This window comes from Strix uralensis, chromosome 8 (assembly GCF_047716275.1).
Source record: "Strix uralensis isolate ZFMK-TIS-50842 chromosome 8, bStrUra1, whole genome shotgun sequence".
In the NCBI taxonomy this organism is placed as follows: Eukaryota; Metazoa; Chordata; class Aves; order Strigiformes; family Strigidae; genus Strix; species Strix uralensis.
The window spans coordinates 32,478,496-32,503,725 of NC_133979.1; the positions used below are offsets into that span (position 1 = coordinate 32,478,496).

The following is a 25,230-nucleotide window of genomic DNA, read 5'->3' on the forward strand; positions in this document are numbered from 1 at the left end:
TTAAAACAAAAAGGGCAGCAAGCCCTGTCCCGTTCCGTTGTACACATTGCAGACATTGTGTGCAGGCAGCTGCCAGAACACCCGCGGCCGGCACTCCCCAGTGTGCAGTTTACTCGGGGTTTTGTAGAACCAGTGTAACATCTGCCCTTGTTAAGGCTTCCTCTCAGCAGCAACTGCCATGGCAAGCCGGGCCACGAGGGAGTGAGCTCAGCTGTGCTGGTCTGCGCATGAGCTGGTGTGAAAAGATGTTTCGTCACTCTGCCTCTGGTTTTGGAAGCAGTCTGGGGTTTTGCAGGACTCTCCTGTCCCGCAGTAGGAAGGTTTGAGGGTCTGTGTGTGTGTTGGAAGCGGTGGGTGGTTTGGATACGAGAGTCACCTCTGCTGTTGTTACCATGCAGCTGTAGCGATCGGTCCGCATCCCACCTACGAGACCTGTAAAGCACTTACCTGTTCTGTGCTGCAACAGCTCAGGAAGCAGCTGAGTGCGTGATGCAGAAGCTGGGGCTCTGGGAGAAGAGGGGGAGCGTTCTGGACATCACTACGAGTTCAGAAAGCAGCTCTTCCTCTCCCCGGCCTACTCCGGCAGTCACTGCTGGGGCTGTTTGTGCTGGATCCTCCCTTCTGCTCGCTCCCTCCTTGTGCAGCTCCGGACACGTAGAGCTGCCTCCTGTGACCTCCCGCTCCGCGGTTGTGCTCCGGGCCGTGGAGCTGGCGGCCGGTGATGGAGGAGGGCCAAGGCCATGCCCGTGTCTCCCTCGCAGGGCACCAAACCAAAGTGCTTTTCCCTGTGTTGGGCAGCTGGGAAAGCTGCTGTGCCACAGCAGGGACAGGGGCTGAAGGCTGAAAAGGGCTGAGCCTGCAGAATTGGTGAGGTAAAGCTCATTTTTTTTTTTTTTTTTTTTAAAAGAGCCAGAAGTCATCTAAGGGGCCAGGAACAGCAGCCTGGCCCTGCCCAGCCTCTCCCCTGTTGCCAAGCTCAGGGCAGGGACCAGGCTCTCGCACCACGGCTGGTTTGAAACAGGCAGCAAAGAGAAAACTGATGTCAGATCAGACACAGACGAGGATCTGAGTATTAAACCATTTAATTCTCAAACCACTCACATGCATAATGTTCTTTTACACAGTGTTAAAAGAAAGAAGAAAATGCGATTTATTTTTTTTTAATACAAACAGAATTTCAAGTATACATTTATAGAATTTTCAAAGATTCCTACCCAAGTTGCTAAGTTTTCATTCACATTGTTCTTAAAGCTGTCCAACGAGAGCGCTTTTTGCTAAACTGCTTTCAATGCAATCGTACAGTCCCCTCTACCTTGGTTTGATTCCCCCCTTTCCCCTCTCTGGTTCTCTTACTGCCCCTGCCTGCCCCCCCCTCCAGCAGCACTGGCCATCCCCGTCCGCCAGTGGCCACAGAGCCGGTGGCCCCCCCAAAGAGTTTCTGTCGGCCAGCTCCCACTGGAAGGGGAAAAGGAAAGCGACGGTGGAGAACCAGCTTGGGAACAGCTTGTAAAATCATTGAAGAACAGTCTCATATCCACAAGTTACACGCAGAGGATCACACTTCAACCTACTGCAGACTAGTGTGAACACTGACTTTTTTTTTTTTTTTTTTCCCTTGAAATAAGGATTGCAACCAAAAATAAAATTAATTAAAAAAAAAAAAAAGAGAGAATAATTAGTACAGCAGGAAATTTCTTAACTGTGAAAGGAAGTTTTGAGTGTTAGGACACCTGTCCTAAAAAGTTTGATTTATAGGTCAACAGTTGAAGGTGACAGCATAATTTTTCTTCCAAATGGTTACTCTGCAAACCAGCTCAGAGCAGAATCAATGTGGGACAGGCAAACTTGGATTTAAAAAATAAAATACTGAACTGACTCGGGCTCCACATCCATGTCATGGATTAAAAAAACCCACAACCCCAGCAACACCTTCGTCGTGGCTTTGCTTGTTCAACTAAGCTCAGCCCTGTGCAGGCACATGGGCCATCTGCTGTGGTGTAGGCAGCTGGAATTTCTGACCTATTAGAAATGGGGTTTAAATATTCTTTACAGGCAAGGGTGGGTTTTTTCTTGACCGATTACAAAAGTATTCTAACAGGCCGCTGCAAGGCAGTCCTGTTAGTGCTACAGCACGGCTGAGCTGCAACCAGGGTTGCGGTTGCGGTGGGAACTCCTGTCTGCGGGGTGGGCAGGGGCAGCGCCAGGCCGGGAGGGCTGCGGGAGCGGGAGGTAGAGCTGCGGGAGTTGTGGGGCTGCCCGGGGCAGCCGAGGGTCTGGCAACGTCGCTCCCTCCTGGGCTCTGGCTGACAAGAATCCTCCTGCCTGTACAGCTGTGTCAAAAGCCAGCAACAGCCATACTCATCCTACGATTTAAAGTGCATTTCTTCAGTAAAGGGTTTTTCTTTTTTTTTTTTTTTTCTTTTTTTTTTTCTTTTTTTTTTTTTTTTTTTAAGAGGAACCTATTTAAAGTGCTGTTCTAGTTTGGAAAGGGACTCTGTTTAGAAAAAAAAATGGCACCTTTTCACATGAGAGATCTGCTCTCTGTATGTGTTTGTGTGTGTATATATATATATAAATTTGCAGAGTCAGATCTGCGGACTAATGAACAACATATAAAAGTGTTTTGTATTTTATTTTATTGCTTTTTTCACTGCTGCCTGCTCCCTTGGAGGCAGGAGGGAGATGGAGCCTCCTCTTACCTTCCACACCATTCACTGATTTCCCAGTGGAGGAAGCTGAGCCTGCAGTCTCGCAGCTCTGGCAGCAGCAGCCTCTGGCCCACGGGCCCGTTTGTTATCAGGCAGAACACGTCAAGTAACGCATCCACCCTCAACTGCCGCGGCCCCAGAGCGGCCCTGCGAGGGTCCCAGCGAGAAACTGCCGGCAAAGAGGGACGATGGACCCCGAAGGGCTTCGCCCTGCTCCTGCCAGATGCCATTTTCATAGAGTCACTTTACAGAGCAGACCTGCATTTCTGAAACCCAGAGGTAAGGAAAACAAATCTGTTTGAAGTGAAAGCTTTGCTGATAGAGTGTGTAGCGTGGTAACCTCAGCACTCCGAGAGAGAGAGGTAGTTACTGTCCTGTGAATCTTCTGCTGCTTAACGCAACTCAATTTCTGGAGTGATTGCTCAAAAAAAAAAAAAAGAAAAGGAAAAAAATCCTGTGCTCTTTATTAAAAGTTATCCCAGTTAAATCTTTCTGTTGAAGACATACTTGACTATGCCCTCTAAGAGGCTTTTATATTTTAGAAATTGATTGTCAGTTTAGTTCATTACGAAATCAAATTCGATTAGCAAATTGCTGTACAAAGCCACTGACTTTGTTAACTCTTGTTACAATACTCTTGCGCTGCTCCGCAAGGAAGTGCTCAATCCTCAGTGTCCCTGTTTGGGGGTTAGGGTTCAGCTGAACAGGGCTCCCAGCCACAGCTCGGCTGCTACAGCGTCACTGCGTGACAGCGTAGGACAGCATCTCATGCTCTGAGCAGTTTTAATGGAAACGTTAAAAAGAGCTACCGGTGTCTTATTCACAGTGTTGTGCAGGAAAGGTGGGGTGACGCCGGGGGAAGGAGGGCAGCCTCGCAGACAACTGGGGCGTAGCTCGTGGGAGCTTCAGCTAGTGTTTAAGATACCAAAGGCTTAGGGGAAAACCGCATCCGTTCCCTTCCCTTTTCAGACAAAAGCAGTACTTTGAGTAGCTTGCTTTCATTTCTGTGAACTAACCTCTGATACAGTCTTCTCTTGTCCTTCACTAAGCCACCCTGTAAGCGTGGGGCACAAGGTGAGGAATACGTTACCACAGAACATACAGCTGCATATTGTTTTCTTCCTAACTCAGCTTTTCAAAGAGCTTATTCAGAAAGTCCCTGTTTTGCCACCAAGAAGGATTACTCTCGCACCCCTCGGCCTGTTCTAACTGTCAGCAATTTTACATACACGAACACAAAACAAACATGCATTATTTGAATGACAACACTCCCCTTTCACTTCACAATACTTCTCCCAGTCACTTTGCCCTGTGACAAGGTAGCCCTGGAAGCCATCGCACGTCAGCCTTGTGCCCAGGCAAGTGCTTTAGAGGAGCCAAAAGGAATTAGTCTTACCAAAGGCTGTGACAAAATTCCGCTCTCCATCCCGCCACCCCGACGGGCTGCTTCCTCCAACAGCATAACCCTGGCTTAGGAAACCAGCTACCACATGAGAAAATCATTCCCCACACCTCCATCAGAGATCTGGGCTGCCCTCCGCCTCTAAAGACACGCACCGGCCACAGCCTCTGCCAGCAAACATCCCCGTGGTTTTACGGAGCAAATTTAGGACTAATTTGCCTTGACTCGGGCAAGGGTGCAGCCTCCTGAAGGCACCCCGGGGGCAGGGGACAGCCGCAGGGGTGCCGAGGCTTCACCCCCCCGGCAAACCCAAAGCTGTCAGCGGGAGAAAGGCGCTGCCCACCTGTGTCAGAGTGAGCCGCGGCTGCCAGCCTCCGCCACAAAATGGCACCGTCCTCTCCCCGCCAGCCCTCGCCCCTTTAAGCCAAGAGTTGTGTTCCGTTACCAATTCTCATGCAATGAAGTATTAAATAAAAGCTTCACAGTAATCCACAGAGTTTCCTTAGACATGTAAACTCTAAGAAAATAACATCACGGGAGCACAAACTCCCATATCAAACCAATGCCCTAGACACGGAGACGAACAAATGGACCCCAGACAAACCTCTTGGTCTCAAGAAACGGCTTTTAAACTTGGCCAAACGGGGAAGCAGTGAAGTGACATCATCGGGTTAAAACTAATTTCCAAGGAGTTTCTCAGCTGTAGTTTTGTGACCCCTCCCCCCACCCCAGACTGAGTAATTTCAATTGTAGTTTTCTGCTTTTATGCTGCTACTTTCTGGATTTTACAACCAGCAGTAAAACTAACCAATTTTGCTTCATTTTCCATTTCTAATTAGTTTCACAGTTTTGTAGCCAATGGTATTGGGTCTGACTGCAAAGATAATGGGAAGGTTTAAATAAATAAGCTTCACTGCAATATAAAAATAATGAAGACATTTAACCATAGATCTGTGGGGGCAGGGGTTAAGTACATTGACAGAAACTAAGTAAAGCTGGAGGCTTAACATAGCTGACAGTCTGCAAAAATTAATGCACTGATTTCTTTTCAGTACTGCCTTAGATAACTGCAGTAAAATATAAATCAGAATATGTCAGATTAAACAAGGAACTTACACAGCAGTATTTAAAAGATACCTGAATATGTTTCAAAAGCTTAACTGATATGAACTAGGAAGCCCATTAAAGCTGCCCATTTTTACATGATAATACTAAAAAAAATGTAACAAAAATACAGCTTGGCATAGTCTAATGGATCCAGGAACCTGGAGGCTGCACTTGTGCATGGGGAGCAGCTGGACCTCTCCATAGACCATGGCAGACAAGAGGCTAGTTCATGGATTAATCATCGACAAATGACAAAAATGGTAACTGGAAATGCACTGGTAGGATAAAACTCTCTATCCCTTGTTTTGTATTAGTGGTGGGGCGATATTTTGTACTCCGGGGGAGTGACAGAGAAGCCCAGAACAAGGGAGGGTGGGAGGGAGGCCTTTGGGTCCAGCCCTGCCTGCCCCCCCACCGCAGGGATAACTTCCAGCAGGTCGCTCCGGGTCGTGCCCGGTCAAGTTTGGCGTGTCTCCCAGGATGGAGATTTCACAGCCTCTCTGGACAACCTCTTCCAACACTGTTTGGCTATACTCATGGTGAAAAAACATCTTGTAATACCTAACCTGAATCTCCCTTGTATAAACTTCTGCCTACCACTGCTCCTCCTTTCACAGGGTGCCTCTGAGAAGAGTTTGGCTCCATCTTCTCTGCACCCTCCCCTTGGCTGCTGAGTTTAAATAGAAGAAATGACATAGGTAAAGGCAACAGTACTGAAACAAAGGCAAACTTCAGTCTTCAACAGCTTAAACACATGCTAGAAAGCCTGACCTTCAGAAAATGGCACTGAAATCTGTCTGGTACTCCCCGTTTCCAGCCCACCCTTGCCACCCTTCAGTTCCTTCCAATGGAGTTTCTGAAATCCGCGCAGCAAATCTGCCTCCTCCAGGGACTGACTCATTTTCCCTCACCACCGTTCACAGCTCCAGGATGGAGAACACCGGCTCTGCTCAGCTCTGACGCTGTCGGACAGGGTATAGGCATCTTTGCACGCGTGTCTCCCAAGGCAGCCGGGTTTCCTGCACACATGCAGGTCCTAAACCCAGCGCTTCCCTGCCCACGGCACCCACACCGTGCCAGACCACACGCACACTCCTTCCCAATCACGCTTTGCTGTCATTTCACCTATTCTACCCCACACCTCCTCTTGGTTTCCAGTGCCAGCAGCCAGTGCTGAAAACAGATGAGCCCTCTTCGTATTTTGGATGTCTCCCTCCTCCCCGCTAAGCCAACCTCCCTTCCTCGCTCTTTCTGTTTGCACTTCGCAGATCTCCTCCCTGCGAAAACAAATGGCTCGGGCTGGCAAGAACCACATGGCATGTGTGTCCCTGGCTCTCTAAAGAAACTCTGGCTAATGTAGGCAAACTATCTGCATGGTAGAAGTGCTGCTGTTTTCAGTCGCTTTGAGGGCTGAATCCTTTACAGCGCTCAGCAGCACGCTCCTCCCGTTTACAGACTGCAACGAGCCTGCGCCTGTAGGGAGGGATTGAGGAAATAAAACCAGCTTTGTAAGAGGTGTGAGGTGAATCACATGCTGGATGATGTAAGCAGGTCACAGTCACCAGATTAGAATTAACATTATTTCTTTTTTAGCAAAAATAATTATACTGTTAATTATTCTGCTGCTGGAATATAACCAGTAATGTAACTGGTTTCCCAGCAAGAATTACCCCAGGCTCCCCCATGCAGGTTTTCTTCCAGCAGACGTGATAGCTTCCCTCCAGCAAAGAAGAAAATCACCTGAGTCACCTCCTTGGTGATAAGCTAACAGGCCTGGGCTCCAGCTGGGGCACAAGTCTCACATCACTCTCCCTCCCTCCCTGCGCCATGGTCTGCAGGGAAACACCCTCTTGTGCTACTCGCCAGCTCCTCAGAAAACTCTGAGCTTGCCAGTCACTATATAAAGACAAACATACATGACGCACTAAATGGATAATTGTGCCGATAGCAGGGTAGCTACCCTGCAAGTTTGATGGGCACAGCTAAGACCACTTTTGGGGAACGCTGCACCATCCTACTAGTCTCAACGGGTGCCCATCTACCTGGGTCATCTCTAGCACGGGGCACCCAGCACCCCCCGATGCAACACAGACACACTCCCAGCCACGTAACACGACGCTGCGCAGCTCCCCCTCCGCCCCATCGATGGCATCGACATACCTGGTGCAGTTCTCGGAGGAAACCTGGAATGAGAACGCGGGGTTCAAACGCTACCTCTTTTCCTTGCCCAGATTTCTGAAATGGCCCATCTCACCCTGCAAAAACAAGGATCTGAATATATGTTAATAGCCAAAACCCCCAGGCCGACTCCACCACCCTGCCACAGGCAGGTTTATCTCTCCTCATTCGCAAAAGCCTTTGAAACGTTCAACTTTTTGGTTCAGAAGGTGCACAGTTCCCCTCCTAAGATTCCCCGCACAGGCTCCCGACACAGAGCCTCAGTGCTGAGCGTGTTCCTTGGAGCTGAAGGCAGCAGAGTCTGTTGTTTGGTATCAAAGCAGGGAGCTGAAGGGCACACGCCATGGGAAGGCACAAGGAAAATCTCTGAAGACAATCCCATCTGCACCTCTAACCTCAAAGACCCCTGCAAGCAGGCAGAGCCCAGCGACTCGCGCCACACTGCGACAGAGACCGGCTCTCTGCAAAGACCCTTCCTCATCCCTCCCAACCTCTGCGGCAGCGTAAGAACCATGTTACAGACATCACCTCCTACAGCCACAGGTTTTAAACCTTCTGTGATCTGCGAAGCCCTACATAGTCCTACTCATGGCTGTTACAGAAATTGTTCTTAGATGACAAACTGATGCCAGATGAGAATTTAACTAAACAGAACATAAAATAATCGGGGAGGGAGCTAAGATTCTTCAACATTTCCATGAAAAGAATTAAAGCTTTAAAACAAAAAGAAGCCTTTTTGGTGAGTGTCCCAAAGCTGTCAGAATGATTACAGGGAAAGCCAGCCAGCAGCATGCATTCATGACCCCTGCACCCAAAGCCTCCGCCTTACGTATCGTCACCAACCCACTAAACACGGAGCAGTCACTGGACGCAGCATACTGACACTAAGGCTACTTAATAATCAACCTGGGAAATTTTCCATAGAAAGAGCTACCTTTTCATAAAAACAAACATAGCAAAAGAGCAAGAGGAAGCAAAGCCACTGCTAAGCCTGTGGGAGATTGTTAGAGGTGAATTTGTTTTTAGCATTTGCTAATTAATTCCTTGCAAAGGCAATTACTTCCTGGCACAGAAGAATCAGCAAGATTTTATCTCTGAACCCATTTTTTCTTCCCATTGGTGACAGCACCTCCACAGATGTTACTAAAAAAAAAATAACCCAACCACTTCCAGACATCAGTAAATAGCAATGGCTGGTTTTCTAAAACTATAAATTAGACACTAAATACATCAGTGGCTGTTTTTGTGGCTTCCTCTCCCTAGCTCCCAGTTGTGCCAGACTACAGTCTGATTTGCTGTCTTCTCCTTTTTTACTTCTAGGATTGCCAGAACATACTTTTTTTCCTACAAAACTGTTAAGTACCATGAAAAACGCTGCAATTTCCAAGCCTTCAGAGGGCCCTGAACCCCGCCCTGTGGGTGGCTTTAATCGCTCTGACAGCACCGAGGAGCCAAAGCCTGGGAGCAGCCGGTCGGGTGGCAGCTGTGCTCCATCTCCACCAACACCTCCCAGCTCCAACCCTGATTAGATACCACAGCAAGAAACAGCAAGCCAGAGGGGACGCAGGCAGAAGCAGTGCCAGCGCTGGGACAGCCTGTCCTGTCTTTTCTATGCTTGTTTACAAAAATTCATCCAAACCCAGCGTTTATAAGGAAGGGGGTCAGGCCGAGAACCATATGGAATCACTTCAGATCCATGTTACAGCACATACAGCAAACCCACGCCTAAATTCCTGCCTCATTTGCCCTTGCAGGGGATTTCCTCGAGGCATTCTAGTAGGCAAGTCCTTGTGCTTCCTCAAAGCATCCCAACTGAAGAGGCAGGGCAGAAGCCCTGTTTTGTGACCAGCTGGCACAGCGAGGTGCCAGAGACTCCAAAGTGATTCTGCTGGAAAAGTCCGACAGCAGAAGCTTTCAGCACGCTCACGCAAACCACGGACTGAGCAGCTCCCAGCAGGGCCCTTCGGCGAGGCGAGGTGCCCAGAGCTGAACACAGCACACCTCAACCCAGCTCTGTGCACAGAAGGCACCAGAAGCAAACTGCACTACCTGGCATCACCCTCTTAGCTTTAACCGTGCGCCTCGTCTCCATCAGACGCCCCGCAGTACTGCTCTGGCAGCTATTCCTCCAATAGCAAGTTATGCTGATGAAGAAAAAAACCCACAAACAACAACAACTGTTTTAAAATGGTACCCCACACTGCCTCCCCACCACCAAACTTTACCCAGGAAGTCTTCCAAGGCTGCAAATCTCTAGGATTCAGCAGCACAAGTTTTTAAGACGTATTTGTATCCGTGTTTTTGTCAGCAAAGAGCTGACAGAGCTCCCATCGAAAAAGGTTCCTCCTATTTCCAAGACACATCATTTCACAAGCTGTAATACTTTGGTTTACAACTGGATTAAAATATAAATTAAATAAGAATGCTAAATGCGTTTATATTGAAACACTTTATATATGTATACATATATATGTATATACAGGTATGTGTGTGTGCACTCCCTAATGACAGCTAGAGGAAGCAAAAGTCATTCTCCAAAGGCTTCTACTCTTCCAACTAGCATGGTCAACTTATCCATTGCAACAATTCCCTGTGCATAAAAGCTAACGAAGCACTGGAAGGTGGCGCTGGTGAACGGCCGGGTCACACAGCCGTTCAGGAACAGAAAGACAATAAATTATAAGAAGCAGTAGTAACTTGTTCACAGTTGGGATGAGGATAATGTTATAGGAAACCTGAATTTTCTACAGTCCCCAGGAATAAAAAGTGAAAGGTCACTGAAGATTACAGTTGGGTATGTTGTAGTTAATCCTAAAAGCAAAGATCGGATCTGACACACAGCAACGGTAGAAACCGCATGAAATTTCTCCCAGCAGACTGAAGCCCAGTACCCTCAGATTCAGCGGGAGGATTCCCGATACCTCCACCGGCACCAGAATTCAGCCCAGTGACGCTTCGATCACTGCCTCCGTCCCAGCGACGGACATTTTCACGAGTAGGAAGATTCCTTGAAGCCAACGCAATCCTACGCCCAAAAGAAAATGCTCCCAGTCCTTCCTTGACTCTACTTCTCTCCTATCACCCCAAACATCACATTCAATCTCTCCTAGTCCCAGCCTCTGTGTCTTCCTATGTTTCGCAAAAGCAAGCCTTTCAGCAATAACACCAAGGCAGATGGAAATATTTTAGAGATGGTAGGACTCTTCAGATAATTTTACAACCCACTTGAGTGGGTTCCAGGTTAGAAATAACCTAAGTTTCTAGTAAGACTAACTGCAGCAAAACTTTGGTCTGCTGCATTTTATTTAAACACAGAAAAAACAACAAATCTACTCCAAATCTACTGTATTCCAAAATGTTCTGGTAGACATTAGTTTCAAGCAGCAGCCAGTAGTGTTTGCATAGTTCTAGCTTTTATTTGGTTACAAATATATATATATATATATAAATGTACATACATATATATGTATGTATTTTATATTAAAATATCCTTTGAATGACAATGATTAAAATAAAGATACTTAGCTCCTCTTTAGGACCTTCCACTGAAGGTGTCAAGGCTCTGTGCGTGGATCTCACCTGCGACAGGAGTAATGCTTGTCTCCCAGAGTATCATTATTGCCAGACAAAGGCCAGACAATGCCAGCAGTCAGCGGCAGCTCCCTCGAAAGACCCCAGACTTTCTGACCACAGTCCTGGCCGTGGGCTCAGTTCCCAGGGGAAACTCAGAGCCCAGACCTTGACAAAAATTAGAAGTTTCCTGAATTACAGCTCCTTGACTTCTCCCATCCCCAAAATATTTCCGGTAGAGCAAGAACAGTATTTTCTGTCACTAATTTGCAGAAACACTTGATGCTGGTACAAATAAATTGGCAAGCCAGATCAAAGAGGAGAATTTGATAAAGTTTAAATAGCAAGTTTAAGGGGTGCTCATTTTTGTTGGTTTTAAAGATGCATGACTTGGTCTACCCCGCAAGCTACCTTCCACCCAAATAAACTGCACCTTTTCAGCTGACTTTCTATTTATACATTGGGTTCTGCAGGAGGGATGAAGTCAGCAGCAAATAAAAGCTACAACTCTGCTCTTGCAAATGCATCGTTAGTGCCGAATCACCCAAAGGCGGCAGAAGGACTCTGCTCAAAGACTGGAGTGCTTAGAACCATTTACCAAACTGGTACATCACACTTTTAAGTGAAATGACTAAGGTGTAGAGGCGTGGCCGGCCCTGGAAAACAAAGTCACCCAGCTGTCACAAAACAAGAGCAGGACAAGCAGGGAGCTCTGTCCTGTCTATTTATTTCAACCTTGATCTCACAGGGGGCTGAAATCCTGGCTCCGTGCCCTCCCCACCAAGCCTGCCCCGCTACGCTTTTCAGCAAGACCGCAGCTTGTTCCAAATGCAGTTCCAGCTCTGAATAGCTGTCAGATGGGAACAGTCAGTCGCTACCGACCTCGGCTGGATTTAAAACAGCAGCAAAGACACAAAACGCTTTCTGTTCTTCCTGCCCTTCAGCCACCCAAACTTCTCAAAGTTAAATTACACAGATCACAGCTTGAAAATATCGTAGAGAAGATGTAGGTGAGTCAAAGGACTGGACCTGATGGCCGGACAGTGCTGGGAGGACAAGCGAGGGATTGCCCATCTGCATCGGCTGCTCTGACTCCTACCAGGCTGATAGCCCTGGATCTTATTAAGTGGCTCTAAGCATGTTCTCAGCCTCCTGTTTTAAATTCACCTTTCATAAAGCCTCCTCACTCATCCCTCTCTATCTAGCTGCTGGAAATAAGCACGGTTTGCTTTCACATACTCCCACTGCAAGAGAGCAAAAAGACCTTCTGCTTTTTCCCTCTCCCAGCTTCACATCGGTCATCCTCCCGAGAGGAAGAGTTTTAGCTTTTCCCCAAAGCAGCAGCACAGTATTAACACAATTCTCGTTATTTTCACAGCTATTCACAGGGAACCTGGCAGCAGCAGGGAACAGCCACGGCAACCGTCACATCACTCCGCTGTGACGTGGCACCAGGGCTTTCTGCAGGCTCAGGGAGATAACTGCAACACTTCACATTTGGAAGGTTTCTCTGCCACAGCAAAGAACAAAGAAATGTGTTCCCCCTCCGAGCAAGAAAGCTGCAGAAATAGAGTGTGTTCCCCCTGTTGCCTGAGGCAAGCAAACAAATGGGTTAGTAAGCCTTAACTCTGAAGCGGATAGAAATGTTACATACAGAGGTATTAAATATGACAGAGTTCTCTTCACATCCTCCTTAAATCACAGTTGAAATCACAGTTTTGGCAGAGGGGAAAAAGCTGCAGCTAGACGTGGAAACGCAAAGCCGTGCCTCAACCCATCACAGAAGCATTCGCACTTGGAAAGTTGGCATCCGATCCTCCACAGCTTCGGTGCAACCGTGAAGAGCTACACGGTGTGCCAGTGGAGAGGCAAGGGAAGATGGTATCGCTCTGCTACGGAAAGCAGCTCCAAGTAGCTACACCACTGCCAGAAAATTCACATGAGGTTTTTCCATACCGTATACGACCTACAAGCCCTTTTTTCTCGAACCTCGGCCTTATCTGCACTGAGGAAGTCAACCACTGAAAGAAAAGTTTAATTCCTTCGGAACTGGTTGCATCTTCTAGTGTGGATGGGCCTAAACTGCTTTCAGCACTGTTCAAGAAAACGTTAGAGACACCATGATTCCCACACATACATACACATACACATCCATTAAATGTACAGAAATAATATTAAAATGATTCCCACTACCATACCTTATACTGACTCTAGCTACAAGCTATAAACTTCACCTCAGCGAGGCCCGGGCAAGAATATTGGCTCTTTTGCATGCAATCAGAAATGATCGTTTATACAGTGGCAACCTCTGCACCAAAAAAAAAAAAAACAAAACAAAACAACAACAAACCCATAAAAGAGATAAAAATAAAACCTTTCACAAGCTTTGTTTTCAGACTAGCCTAGTACAATATGAAGGACCAACTTCATGGTTTTCACCAGGCCAATTGAAAGTAGTGAATCAGCAAAACAGGACATGCTGCTGGCATCCTGGACTGTTAGGATGCTCCTCCGTTCACAGTATCGATACAGTAAAACAAAAACCTGCTCAGGAAACTCACAGCTATGCCATGGGAATAAAGGCATTCACCGTTCTATGTCAGCCCTTCATCACTACGCTTTGATGGATCGGTTGCCATCTGTTTCAGAAGAACGTTGCTTGTGTAGCAGTTACTGCACCTTCACCCTTCTCTTCACAGCAAGCTTAGCAGGGAAACTTTCCCACTATATTTATATATAATATATGTATATAAATAATTTTATGTTTTTATAGTTTGGTAGTATTCTTTTAAAAGTTCTATTTTAAAACACTTAAAAATCTTTTAAGCAACTAAAAGTAACTTTTGATGCTCTCTAGTGTGAACAGGATAGGATTTCAAAGTTTTTAACTTTTTTTTCGATTTTTGGTAACTTCAAAAGCTATGACTAAAGCAGCATACTCTGCACATCTCCGCTCCTCTCTGCACCTCGATTGCAACGAAACCTACCTTAGCCACCCTCTTATCTCTCAGCTTCTGCGACTGCCCTCTGGCAACCTTACTGTTTCGGTACAATCCTGTTTGACCTTTGACAGGAAACCCAATGGGGCTGGTCCCTCGGGTGGCCGCTTAGAAAATCATTCACTGTGTGACGATGCTCTTGACAGGAGAGGAGGGAGAAGGGACAGAAGGAAAACGGAGGTGAAATATCAGTTTTCCTGTTTGAAATGGTCAATGAAATAGTACTTTGCAGGTGCCCGGCCCAGAGCACCTGCAAAGGTTCCTCTCTTAGGAGCACATCCCCTTTACACACGATCCCGGCACCAAGCCCTTCCCTTCCTCCCCCCCCCCAAAACCGTTAGAGCCACATCTGCTTTTTGAGAGAGACATGGGAGGAACAGTGAGACCCCTCACTTATCAAAGAGAAAAATATATAAAGTGAGGCAAGAACACATCACCTTCTCCATATTCCCCCCTCTAAAGGGGGAGGAAAATGATCCCGAGTCCCAATTTGCAGGTGGAAAAAGCGAGGGCTGGAGATGTTTCCATGTGCCCAAAATTGTGCAGTCAGACTGCGGGGCAAGCTTTATTTTCACTTGGCAAGTCTCCTGCGTGCCAAGCCCACGCTCCAACCGCTCGCCTGGCTCGCTTTGCCAAAGCAAGATGAAGTGCATTTCTTTTTCGATGTCTCCTCGTTCCTCCCATTGCCCTAAGGATCAGAACTTCATCCTTCCTTATTGTACACGTTACACATCCTCATGAGAACTCCTTCAACCAAACGTCCTCTCCCAAACCCAATCTGCGCAACCTGTCGTTCATTCTCCCCCTCCATCATGAACAACTCGGCATCAGAACCAGAGAAAACTCTTAAAGTATTGCATATTTTTTAAAAGACTTCTTCAAAAGATGTCAAGATATTTGCACTTATCTACCTGTCCCATGCTTTTCCGTTTATGAAACACGTAAGCACGTGCAAACACCTACAATACACAACGCAGGCATGTCTCTCTGGGTTTGCTTAACTTGCTCTAAACATCAGAGCTGCTTAGAATACAAAAGTTTAAGTCCATGCAAGGGGACAGAGTCGTGATTGCTCTAGGAACCATTCACTTCTAAGTTTCCTGAACCGTTATGAGGAAATAAAGTAGGGTTTTCTTTTCTTTTTGCATTTCATTGATAAAAAAGTTATCAAACTAGTTTGTAGAAACACGTTTAAAAGCAACCACCCACGATTGCTCGGCTGGGACGATAGTATTTCAGTATACCATATTGCTGTTATAAAAGATCAAGTGCGTGTCAAGGGGGGAGCAGGGGTGAAGGACGACTTTGGTAGCCAGCCTCTAACTCCGCAATTCGGCCAGTCCAGAAAAACTCTTCCTAACGCTCGGCAACACCCAAAGCACGGCAGCACACCGGTCAGGATGTGCTCTGAGCTCTCCAGATCAGCAACAGCGAAGGACAACCTCCTCCGAAAGACCCCTGCAACCCTTCTCCCAACGCATCGGAGTCTAATGCAAACCTCACAGCTGCTAAATTTCACTTTCAGTAGCCGAAGCGCTTCAAATTTTGCTGACCTCTAGAACGCCGCTTTCTAGCCGTGCCCGCTTTTAACAAGGGGCATTGAGGCCGCACGCCTGGAACGGGCAAGCCAAAAGCCCTAAAATAATAGTTTAAGTAAAAATGTAAAAAGAGACACACCAAAAATAAGACAGGGATAAATAGACTCGGGGCAAGGCAGGTTCCACCAGGACAGTCTTTGTGTTTTCTTTAACGTGGCAACTACCTGGGGAAGGGAGAAAGGCAACGGCCCCTCGCCCCTGCTCTCCCATGAGCTGGACCAGCAGATATGGTGAGGAGCAGCCCCGCGCGCTGGGTCACCGCCTCTGCACGGCTGACGGCCGGCGGGGCCCAGCTGCCGGGCCAAAAAACGCTGTTGAGGAATACAAATGACCGCTCGTCCCAGATCACTACGGAACATTAAAAAAATGTAAAATCCTGTTGATCCCTGAATAAGAAGTTGATTGACACAGTTGTTTTGTTTTTCTCCAAGAGGAGGAGGAATAAGGGAGAAAAACTTTTAACACTCTACATGTGTGTGGGGGGGTGTGTGAGAGAGAGAGAGAGAGAAGAGAGAGAGAAAGATATTTCTTCTTTTGGCAACATCTTGGGAGCTTCTTTCTGTCCAGTGGTGGCATTGCACTAATTACAGTACCAGCCTGCCAGGTTGGTGCTGACTCTTTAGAGCCAAAAATGGGAAGACGGTCCTTTCTCCCCAGACTCTGCAGCCGTGTCTCAATCTGGCCCAGTCGTGGACACAGATCCCTGTGCCGTCTCCCCCACAGCAACAGCCTCCTCCTGTGGAGGAGATTCCTCCTCCGCCTGCCCCCGAGACGTGACGGTGGTCTCGGGGGAGATGCTGTGAGGCCCCTCCAGAGGCATACAGCCAGGGTGGTTCTTGCGAAAGTGCTGGTTGAGGATGGCCTGGAAAGGGAAGCTTTTGCCGCAGACGTGGCAATGAAAGGGCTTGTTGCCTGTGTGCTTGCGGATGTGATACTCCAGCTGATCCTTGCGGGTGTACTTCTTCCCACACATGCGGCAGACAAAAGGCGTGATGCCCATGTGGAGACGCATGTGCCGGTCCAGGCTGCCTTTCTGGTTGAAGGATTTGGCGCAGTAAATACAAGTGAGCCGTGGGTTGTACCGGAACCAGCGCTCCGAAACCTCCTGCTCCCGGAGATATTCCACATAACCGCTCACTCCAAGCATGGCCGACTCCTCCCCCTGCGAAGGAAGCAATGGAGATTTCAGTAACAAGCAGCCTAAAACAAATGGCAGGAAAGAACATCAGGCCCCAGTCCAGCCAGTAAAGCACTGAAGCATGTGCCAAACCTCGAAATCAGCAGCATTAATGTCTTCAACCTCAAGCACACATTTAAGCGCTTAACTGGAGCCTTGGGGCTGAAGACAAATGAGCAATCAATTAGAAACCTCTGCTATGGCAGCCTCTTCTGCCAAGTCATTTGCTAGATCCAGGGAAGAACAGACAGCCCTTGTCAGGAGGGCACTTAGCCACCGATTGAGTTCTGGATCAAACGTGTCAATACATGTTACTTTTTTTAAACTTGGGCCAGTTTGATTACAATACTGTATTCCACATTCTGGTTTGCTTACTAAAGGTTAAAAAAAGAAGCCAACTGATGAGCTTGCAGTAAAACAAAGGTGGAATAGACTACAAATCGTATCTGAAACTCTTCAGGTGTCATTTTACGCAGGTATTTATGCAGGTGTCATTCAGGATTTGTTTTCGTAATGAATCACGTTTGCCTAAATGCCTGTGTAACCCAGCCCAGCCCTGCAGCGTTGCAGGGGAGGATCTGCAGCCCAGAGAGCTAGCACGCCTGGCCCCAGTCACACAGTGAGGACTAGCTGGCTCCTTGTTATTTTCTGAAGCCAGAAAGACAAAGAGCCAAGGGTAACCCTGAACCGCAAGCTCGGGCTCTAGGACAGGCACTTCTGGCTATCGTGGTGAGAACGAGCACAAACAGTCTCCCGAATGCCTCCGTGCTGGAGGATGCAGTATTTGCACTCCTGAGTCTTACAGAGTTTCCCGCCGATGCCAAACGCGGACAAGCGACCAGCATAACAGCAGGAGGGCCTCTCCTCTGGCAACCAGGGCTGCGCACGCAGGTGCTGCTGTACAGGCACTGGTGAGCTGCTCAGGAGATGCACAGAGCTATGGCACTCTCTTTCCACTCTACCAGTGCCACTGCGCAGGGACCGCGGGCAGAGTATTTTTAGCATCGATATGGCAATAGCAGAAGAGTGGAAGGTGACGATACTTCCCCGTGTGCGTGGTGGCCTGTGGTTTTACATTTGAGGCCATCTCAGAATGGAGAAATAATAGCAGCTTTTCTGTACGTAGAACTAAAATTGCTTTGGATGTCACATTTGCCCTGGAGGGTTAGTTTGACCTGAAATTTTCTAGATGTATTCTGAGGACACAAAACAAAGCTTCGGTAAAATAGGAACAAAAAGGTATCTTTTGTTTTATCGAAGTGTATTACAAAGTTAACAGACAGCAATTGTGATTTTTTTTCCCCTTGCTTCACTTGGTCTTACTCAAGGGCAAAGCAACCTGGTAACTCCTCACCTGCCTCCAGCAAAGTCATCTGGTTATGCACCGACACATTACTTATCTGCCAGGCACACAAGAGTCATTCTACAGAGTGCTGGGTGATACACTTGCACTACAGTGGCGCTGCGATACTGACTGTATGCAACAAAAAAAATTGGATCAGAATGATCAGGCACAGGTATTAGCACCGTGTCCCACTTCTCTGCACCCTATAGCCCACTGCCCTCCTGCATTTCTGCACGTCTCTCCCTCCTACCCCAAAATTGTGCCCGTATCCCAAGAAAGCAAATTCAGAGCTACTTTACGTTGCCAATTCTGCTATGCGACAGTCCCTTGGGGATGAGACAGAGACCTCTGTACAAATCCACAGCCCTCTGACACTCCGCCCTAAAGGTTTACTGGTGTAGTGCCTGGAGGGTTTGTTGGAATGGTTTTGGCACTAGCGTGGAAAGGTTCAGCTGTTGTCACCCCTCAGTCTTCCACAGAAGCCAGCTAACACCTCCTCCCTCAGCTCAGGCATTCGCTGCCAGTGTTTCAGGGCAGATCCAACTCTGGAGGTTTCTCCTCAGGAGTTGGTGGCCTGCCCAGAACGAGGGTTGATATTTATGCCTTCAGACAACAAGAAAAACTCCTCGTGTTTTCCAGGTATCTGGCCAAATCAGTTTAAAATCATACACCGGTGGCATACATTCTCAGTGTCAGCAACTAAACCCTTTGCAACAGTAAAAGGTCCTTGTTTCACACACAGTATTGCTTGCAAATATAAAATATTATACACTTCATCACAACATAGTCCCCTTCACCTTCAATGCCAACATTTACTTGCAAACTTCTTGGTCTGCCTACCTGGGAACTGGGCTGCTTGGGCTCATCCATCCGCCCGGGAGACTCGCTTTTTGATCTGTACCGCTCAGTCACAGCAACCATGCTGCCAGAAGGGCTAAATCTGTGGGGTGGGGGAAGAGTGTAAACGGAGTTTTTAATGGGGATCAGGTCACTATGGTGTTTAGAACAACAGGTGAGCAATAGAGGCACCTGTATAGCATCTCTTCATCCTCACCAGCTAACACACAGGAGGCGGAACAGCGCAAGTATAAAGGAAAAACCAAGTCTGTGGTTTCAGTCTTAACATCTGAAAAATAAAACTGAGTCGTTTGGCTTCCAGTTCAGTAACAGAGAGCTTTTCGGTTGCTATCGCTGGTAAACTGATATGGGCCCAGTGACTCAGGAACTGTACGACAGGAGAAGAAACCCTTTCTCTAAGGGCACCTCTCATTCACCACCCTCACCCTCCTCTCCTTTGCAAGTGTGAAACAGAAGTGATGTGATAGACTCCAGGTGGGAAGCAGTGGATATTGAGCACAAAAAGAGATGCTCAAGGCTAGTTGATCCGTGGAAGAGATCCGGGAAAGGACCACTCTCCCAAGGGCCAGCTCAATATCATTCCCACGGATTGATTTATTAAGCTACAAGGGACAGAATACCCATTGCTTCCAGGTAGCTGTGCCCCCATGGGACCAGAGGGATTGAGCTAGAAGAGAGGCAGATGTGAAGGGAAACCCCACAAATACAACCTCCCCCCAAACGCAACAGATCTGCCCTTTATCAGCTCCGTTCTTTGGTCTGAGTTAAGGGCGAGAAAGAAAATGCTGGAGTGGAGGGGAAGCAGATGGATGGAGAATCAAAACACAGCAGATTTCACCACCTATTTCAGTAAAGGCTTTCTGCTCTTTCAGATACATCAAAACAACAGCGGAGGCCGATGGGCTCCCCACTTCAACTGCTTCAGATGTGAACCCACGACCCACCGCTGTCCTGCACCACCGGGAAGAAAATTTCCTCTTGACCTACAGCTGGTGACCGGCTTGCTTCTCAGACAGAACCACCACCAGATTTTCAGGCCAGAAGGCATCACTGCAATGACACTTTGCGTAACACACAGTGTATGTGACCTCGTGTGCTGAGCCTGGTATCTACTGAGGCTGAACTGAACATCTTTAGACAAAAATCCCACCTCAGTTGAAACACCGAGAAGTAGAGACTCCAACCTAAGCACCTCTAAGTGCTAATAACTAATTTCCCAAGCTAGCCTGTACCTGGAGATCCTGGTCTGAGCACTACCCGGCCAAAATACTACAACCCCAACTGGATACACTTCCTAACAGCGGGAAGAAAATTCCTTCAGCGCTTGTGCTTAAGATGGCCACAGGAAGTAGAAGGGGGAAGCATTCCAAAGCGACCAACCCAGCCAAGTGAAAACCTTGCGCAATCTCCTCTTGCAGCCAAGGTCAGTAATTAAGTTCAACTCACCTGTCGATCTCGCTGCTGGTTGGCCTGACCACTTTGGCCCCGGAGGACCCTAACGCGTAAGCCTCTTGGCCCATCGACCCGTGGCCCGTGGTGTCGATCACCATAGCCGTGACCTCCTCGGCGCTGCTCCCATCTTCTCCCGATGGCTGATGCTCTGCCCCGAGCCACTCCTCCAGGTTCTCCGTTTTAATGCGTACTCCTCCCAGCACCCGGACGTCGTCATCGTTCCGTCCCCCGCGGTCTCCCATTCCCGTCTCAACGTACCACTGTCCCGCTCTGTTAATCCGTAGTATGGGCTCCCTGCTTTCCACGTCCGAACTCTGCTCAATTATCTGGGGGCTGGTAGACTCCTCGGGGGGGCTGAGCTCCCGGATGTCCAGCACTGTGCTGACCTGGCCCAGGCGACTCCCCTTCAGGGTGTTGTGACGCGGGCTCAGAGAACGGTTTAGGTTTGGCGTCACCCGGTGAGACTCCGGTGGCCTCTCCTGATGCTTTGTCCTGGTCTGGCTCAATTCCGCTTCCACCTCTGCCACGTTAATTTTGAAATGAATTCCCTCGAGAATCTGCGTGCATTTGTCTATGATGTGCTGCATCTGCAAGAAACTGGCAGCCGTTAGGTAACTGATGATGTCAGCCAGCTGCAGACAAATCCTACCGGTGTAACAAAAGGAAAGGAGCTGCTCGAAAACAGAAGGGTTCTTGATGACAGAAATGGAAACGGTGCTCATTTCGTTCAAGGACATGTGGTCGCGGAAGTAGGGCGAGCTGGCAGCCAGCACCACCTTGTGAGCGCGGAAAGCTTGCCCCTGCACGTTGACCACGATGTCACACAGGCGACCCTGCATGCGTAACTGATTCAGGTGGCTCAGGACAGAGTTACTGAAGTCAGGAATCTCCAGCTGAATGTTCCCACTCTTCTCCATGGCTGTCCCAGTTGCAGGTGCACGACCCTACTGGAAAGGGGGAAAAAAATACCATTGTTAGCAGAGCTAGTCTGTCATTTGCATTTAAAACATTTTTCACCGACTTTCAGGCAGTTTGAAATACTGGGATTTTTAGAGAAATCTCTCACCGTTTAATTCACAAGCGCCTCGCAGCAGTTCTCTGATCTTTACGTGCTGTACACCACCTTTCACAAGAATTATGTTAAACCAGTCCCCGATAGGTCCCTGTGGCTTAAATGCTTGAAACAGTTCATTCTGTCAGCCTCAATAAAAGCACATTTGCATTGTAAAAAGAACATTAAAAATGGTTCAGGTACTAAAAATAGGCAACTGATTGCATAATGGATTAAAATACTTAGCACTGGTACCTTCTAATCACTTTGAAAAGGGAAAGTAATATTGTTATCCCTCCTTTGTAGAGCAGGAATCAGGAAGGAGACACCGGGACCTAAATCCTCCTGAGAGACTTTTTGAAAGCTGACCCTGCAAACATTTGCCCTCAAGGCACCTTAAGTACCTCGTTAAAGCCAAGATATTCATCATACGTGGCGTTTCTGACACACGGCAGAAAATATGTAACAGCACGGTGAAAGAAAATGAACAGAATTCAGTTCTAAACACCAACTTATCAGACTGTCCACTGGGCACAAGGGACTCCCTGGGAAAAGAAGCCAGTGTTTGTGTAGTTTGAGATACTGCGTACAGCAAAAGACAACTTATGAACAATGGGGATTAACAAACTAGCTCTCCTAGTTTCCCTTCCATAATTCATTTTTCTATAATCATCACATTTCATTTTGGCAAAGTTTGAAAAGGAGCCCTGACCATATATGGTAAAAATTCAGAATGATCCAAAATTAGATGTAAACTCGCCCAAAAAGAAAAAAAAAGGGGGGGGAAAGTAAACGAGTTTATTAAAGACCACCACTCGTGGCAGGAACAGCTTCCAAGCTGGATGGCATCTGAAGTGTTGATTAAGCAGAGTGCTGCAGATATCAAAACAATCTCAGGCAGGCCGGGAATACCGAGGTTCACAGTGCTTACTCCAAGAAATCTCAGAATCGAAGGGACTAGCACACAGGAAAGCACGTGTGCCTTTGAAAGCCTTTCTTTTTTTAATTTATGAACGCTGCAGGATAGTGCATGTTCATATGCCCAAGCAGACTTTGTGCAAACTTGGCAAAATATGTTACTAAACCTGAAGCTGCAGGACAGCCTGTCAATCTTGTGAAGTCGTGCAAAGAGATTGCTGCATGGCCGGATGGCTGCGTGTCTCCGGGGTAGGTGAGGTCAGGGGGGCACACAACTGCACAAGGTGCAGTTTAAACAGCGTCATGTCTTAAGACTTCTTCTCCCCTTCCCCTGCGTTTAGAAGAAAGCAGTAAAACCCACAAAACCCAAGGAACTATAGCGCACAGGTCTGCGTCAATACAACGTTAAGAGCAGAACTTCAAACGTGCAAAACAAAGTGAAACAGAGAATCTGACGTCTTACCTGTATCGTTACGAGTAACATGCAAAGGGGAGGAACCGGGGGTGGTGTCTTCTTGTTTTCCTTTTTTCTTTTGATGTAGTAAGAAGGTCTGAAGCTTTTTGCCCCCTTCCCCTTTAGAAGGAAAAAAGAAAAAGAAAAAAGGTAGCATGGGGTAATTGGGTTCTCCCGAGCACAACTGAGAACATCAAGCTCTGTCCTTCTTTGTTTTGCTGGAGGATACAGCAGCAGGATTAGCTAACCATTACATGACGTCCCACCCCAAACCACAGAGAAACAGTGAATCTTATCAAATTGATCTTTCCCCTGCTGTCTGCTCAGCGTTTGTGTTGTACCGATGGTCATTAAAATAAAGAATGGAAGTGCAAATAACCTGAATAAGTCATTTCCTTTCTTAAGGGGCTGGTATCTTTGGCACTAACTGTGCAGCATTTAAACACAGGCAGGTTCTTCCTCAAATGAGCTGTCTCACGTCTCACACGGGCAGGAACACTCACACAGTCGAAATCAAGCACGTGCAAACGTTTACAGGATTGGGGAGCCTGTAATCTCATCCATCATCTTCCCAAACCACCAGTTTCTAAAGCGGTAAACCCCAAAGCATTCTCTTAAGGAAGGCTGGGCAGGCATCCTTTGCGGGGGACAAACAGCCCCGTCGAGGCAGCGAGCGCCCAGGTCGGCAGCGCAGGGAGGCGAGGCCGGGGCAGAGGCCGACCCTTTGTTTCTCAGGGGTCAGCTCGGGATGCACAGAAAGGGAAAAAATAAAAATCAGGCCTTAACTGCTGAGCATGGCTGTGTACGGCCCTGCTCAGAAGTCAGCTGCTCCCAGGGGAGCCTGAGAAACTATTTGTGACCTTCTGCTCCAAAGGCAGGGAAAAACGTGTGTGCCGCTGATGGCAGGAGAAAAGGGCTCCCGTAGCTTCATTCACCTCAGTATCGAGGAAGCGGCATTTTATGATCCACTTTGGGGACAGCCTCAGGCAGAGGCTGGCAAGGGGGAAACTATAATTTTGGTTCAAACTACCCTTGCCAGAAGACGATTTCTGTCCTCCCAGGTAAGGGGTCTATCGTAACCTTGTGCACCTCAGCCGGCAGCGCGATGACATCTCGATTTTTGTCTTTCCTGGCACTGGACTGCAAGTTCATCATCACAGCCTTTACCTGCAGGATGAGCGGGACCTCCCGCTGAGCAGCGCTCTTCACAGAGAACACACCGAGGCACTTACCTATTTTTAATACAACTTAAAGCATCGCCAGCTGAGACTTGGACTTACTTATCTCTGAAAATGCCTTTCACCCTGTGAGGCAAGCGCAACTACTGAGACCAGGAGAAATTCTCGATCCATCAGGCCCTCGTAAAAAGCTGGGACACACCATCTGCAGCAGATGATGCTCGCTCTGAATATATCCTTTGTCAGAAAACTGTCAAGCTGGCAAGCTGTTTAGAGGAGGTGGAACTGAAAAGTCTCGGCTTTTGGGGCTGAGATTTACCACGACTGGTCAACTTAACTACTTTCAAATTACAATGGGACCTTAGTAAAGATGAAAACAATAGTAATTCTAAATTGAGATGAGAGATACCGCCTCTCTCATCCTTCCCCGCCTCAGCTAAAAGAGCAAATTTAACAGTGCTTGGATTTTCCCCCACTAAATCGCTCCGAAGTGACGACCCCAGGCCTCGGCTCCTGCCGCGAGCCCATTACGGTTCATTTTTAGCGCTGACAGCTGCCAAGCGGCGCCTGACGACCCGCACCCGGGGCTGCGGGGAGAAGGCGGCCCGAAATCCCCCCTCCCCTCCCCCCGGGGGCGAAACCAAGCCCACGCCGTCCCTCCCGTGGGGCTGACAACGCACCGCTCCCCCTCCCGCGGGGGACAGCGCCGGCCGGGGGGGCGGGACGGGCCGAGCCCGGGGCCGGCGGGGGTGGCCGCGGGGCCTCCGGGGAGGGACGGGCCCGGCCTGCAGAGGCCCCGCGGAGGGGGGGAGCAGGGCCCGGCGGCCCCCGCCCCGCGGCCCTGAGGGGGGGGAGGAGGGGCGGCGGCGGGGCGCGGCCGCGCTCCCCGGCCCCCTGCGCCGGCCCCCGCGGGCGTGACGGCGCCTCACGGGCGGGGCGGGCCCGGGCCTCCCCCCGCCCCACCCCGCCCCGCCCCGCCCCGCCCCGCCCGGCCCGCCGGGCCCGCGCCGCGCCGGTACCTACCTGGCGGGGGTGGGAAGGGCCCGCAGCACCGTCCCGGAAGCGAAACCCCCCGAGCGGGCCGCACCCCGGAAGAAAATTCCCGCCCGTGAGGCCGCGGCGCTCATCGCTCCCCCGCCCGCCGCCGCGCCACGCCCCCGCCACGCCCCCGCCAGGCCACGCCCCCCACGACGCCGAAGGGGGGGGCCGGGCACCGCCCTCCGCGCCGCGATCAC

At 48.8% G+C, this 25,230-nt stretch overlaps 1 protein-coding gene across 3 annotated transcripts; it reads right to left on the bottom strand.

Annotated features, from left to right (window-relative positions):
* Nucleotides 1-1,066: 1,066 nt before the first annotated feature.
* Nucleotides 1,067-25,140, bottom strand: ZBTB37 (zinc finger and BTB domain containing 37). 3 transcript variants are annotated; one of them, XM_074877066.1, is made up of 6 exons: nt 25,019-25,140; nt 22,827-22,937; nt 21,461-21,595; nt 20,389-21,341; nt 18,925-19,024; nt 1,067-16,724 (listed from the first exon to the last, which is right to left on the bottom strand). In XM_074877066.1, the coding sequence occupies exons 4-6, from the start codon at nt 21,309-21,311 to the stop codon at nt 16,236-16,238; spliced, it is 1,512 nt and encodes a 503-aa protein (XP_074733167.1). In that variant the 5' UTR covers nt 21,312-21,341; nt 21,461-21,595; nt 22,827-22,937; nt 25,019-25,140; the 3' UTR covers nt 1,067-16,235. The 3 variants fall into 3 exon arrangements, with proteins under 3 accessions (XP_074733167.1, XP_074733166.1, XP_074733168.1); XM_074877065.1 differs by lacking the exon at nt 21,461-21,595; XM_074877067.1 differs by lacking the exons at nt 22,827-22,937; nt 25,019-25,140 and adding an exon at nt 22,531-22,596 and having other exon boundaries at nt 21,461-21,587.
* Nucleotides 25,141-25,230: the final 90 nt, after the last annotated feature.

Coding starts and splice junctions, on each gene's coding strand:
- ZBTB37 (XM_074877065.1), bottom strand. CDS start 21,311: ATGGAGAAGAGTGGGAACATTCAGCTGGAGATTCCTGACTTCAGTAAC. Junction 19,025..20,388: donor ACCAGCAGCGAGATCGACAG/GTGAGTTGAACT, acceptor CCCACCCCACAG/ATTTAGCCCTTCTGGCAGCA. Junction 16,725..18,924: donor CCAAGCAGCCCAGTTCCCAG/GTAGGCAGACCA, acceptor CTTCCTTCGCAG/GGGGAGGAGTCGGCCATGCT.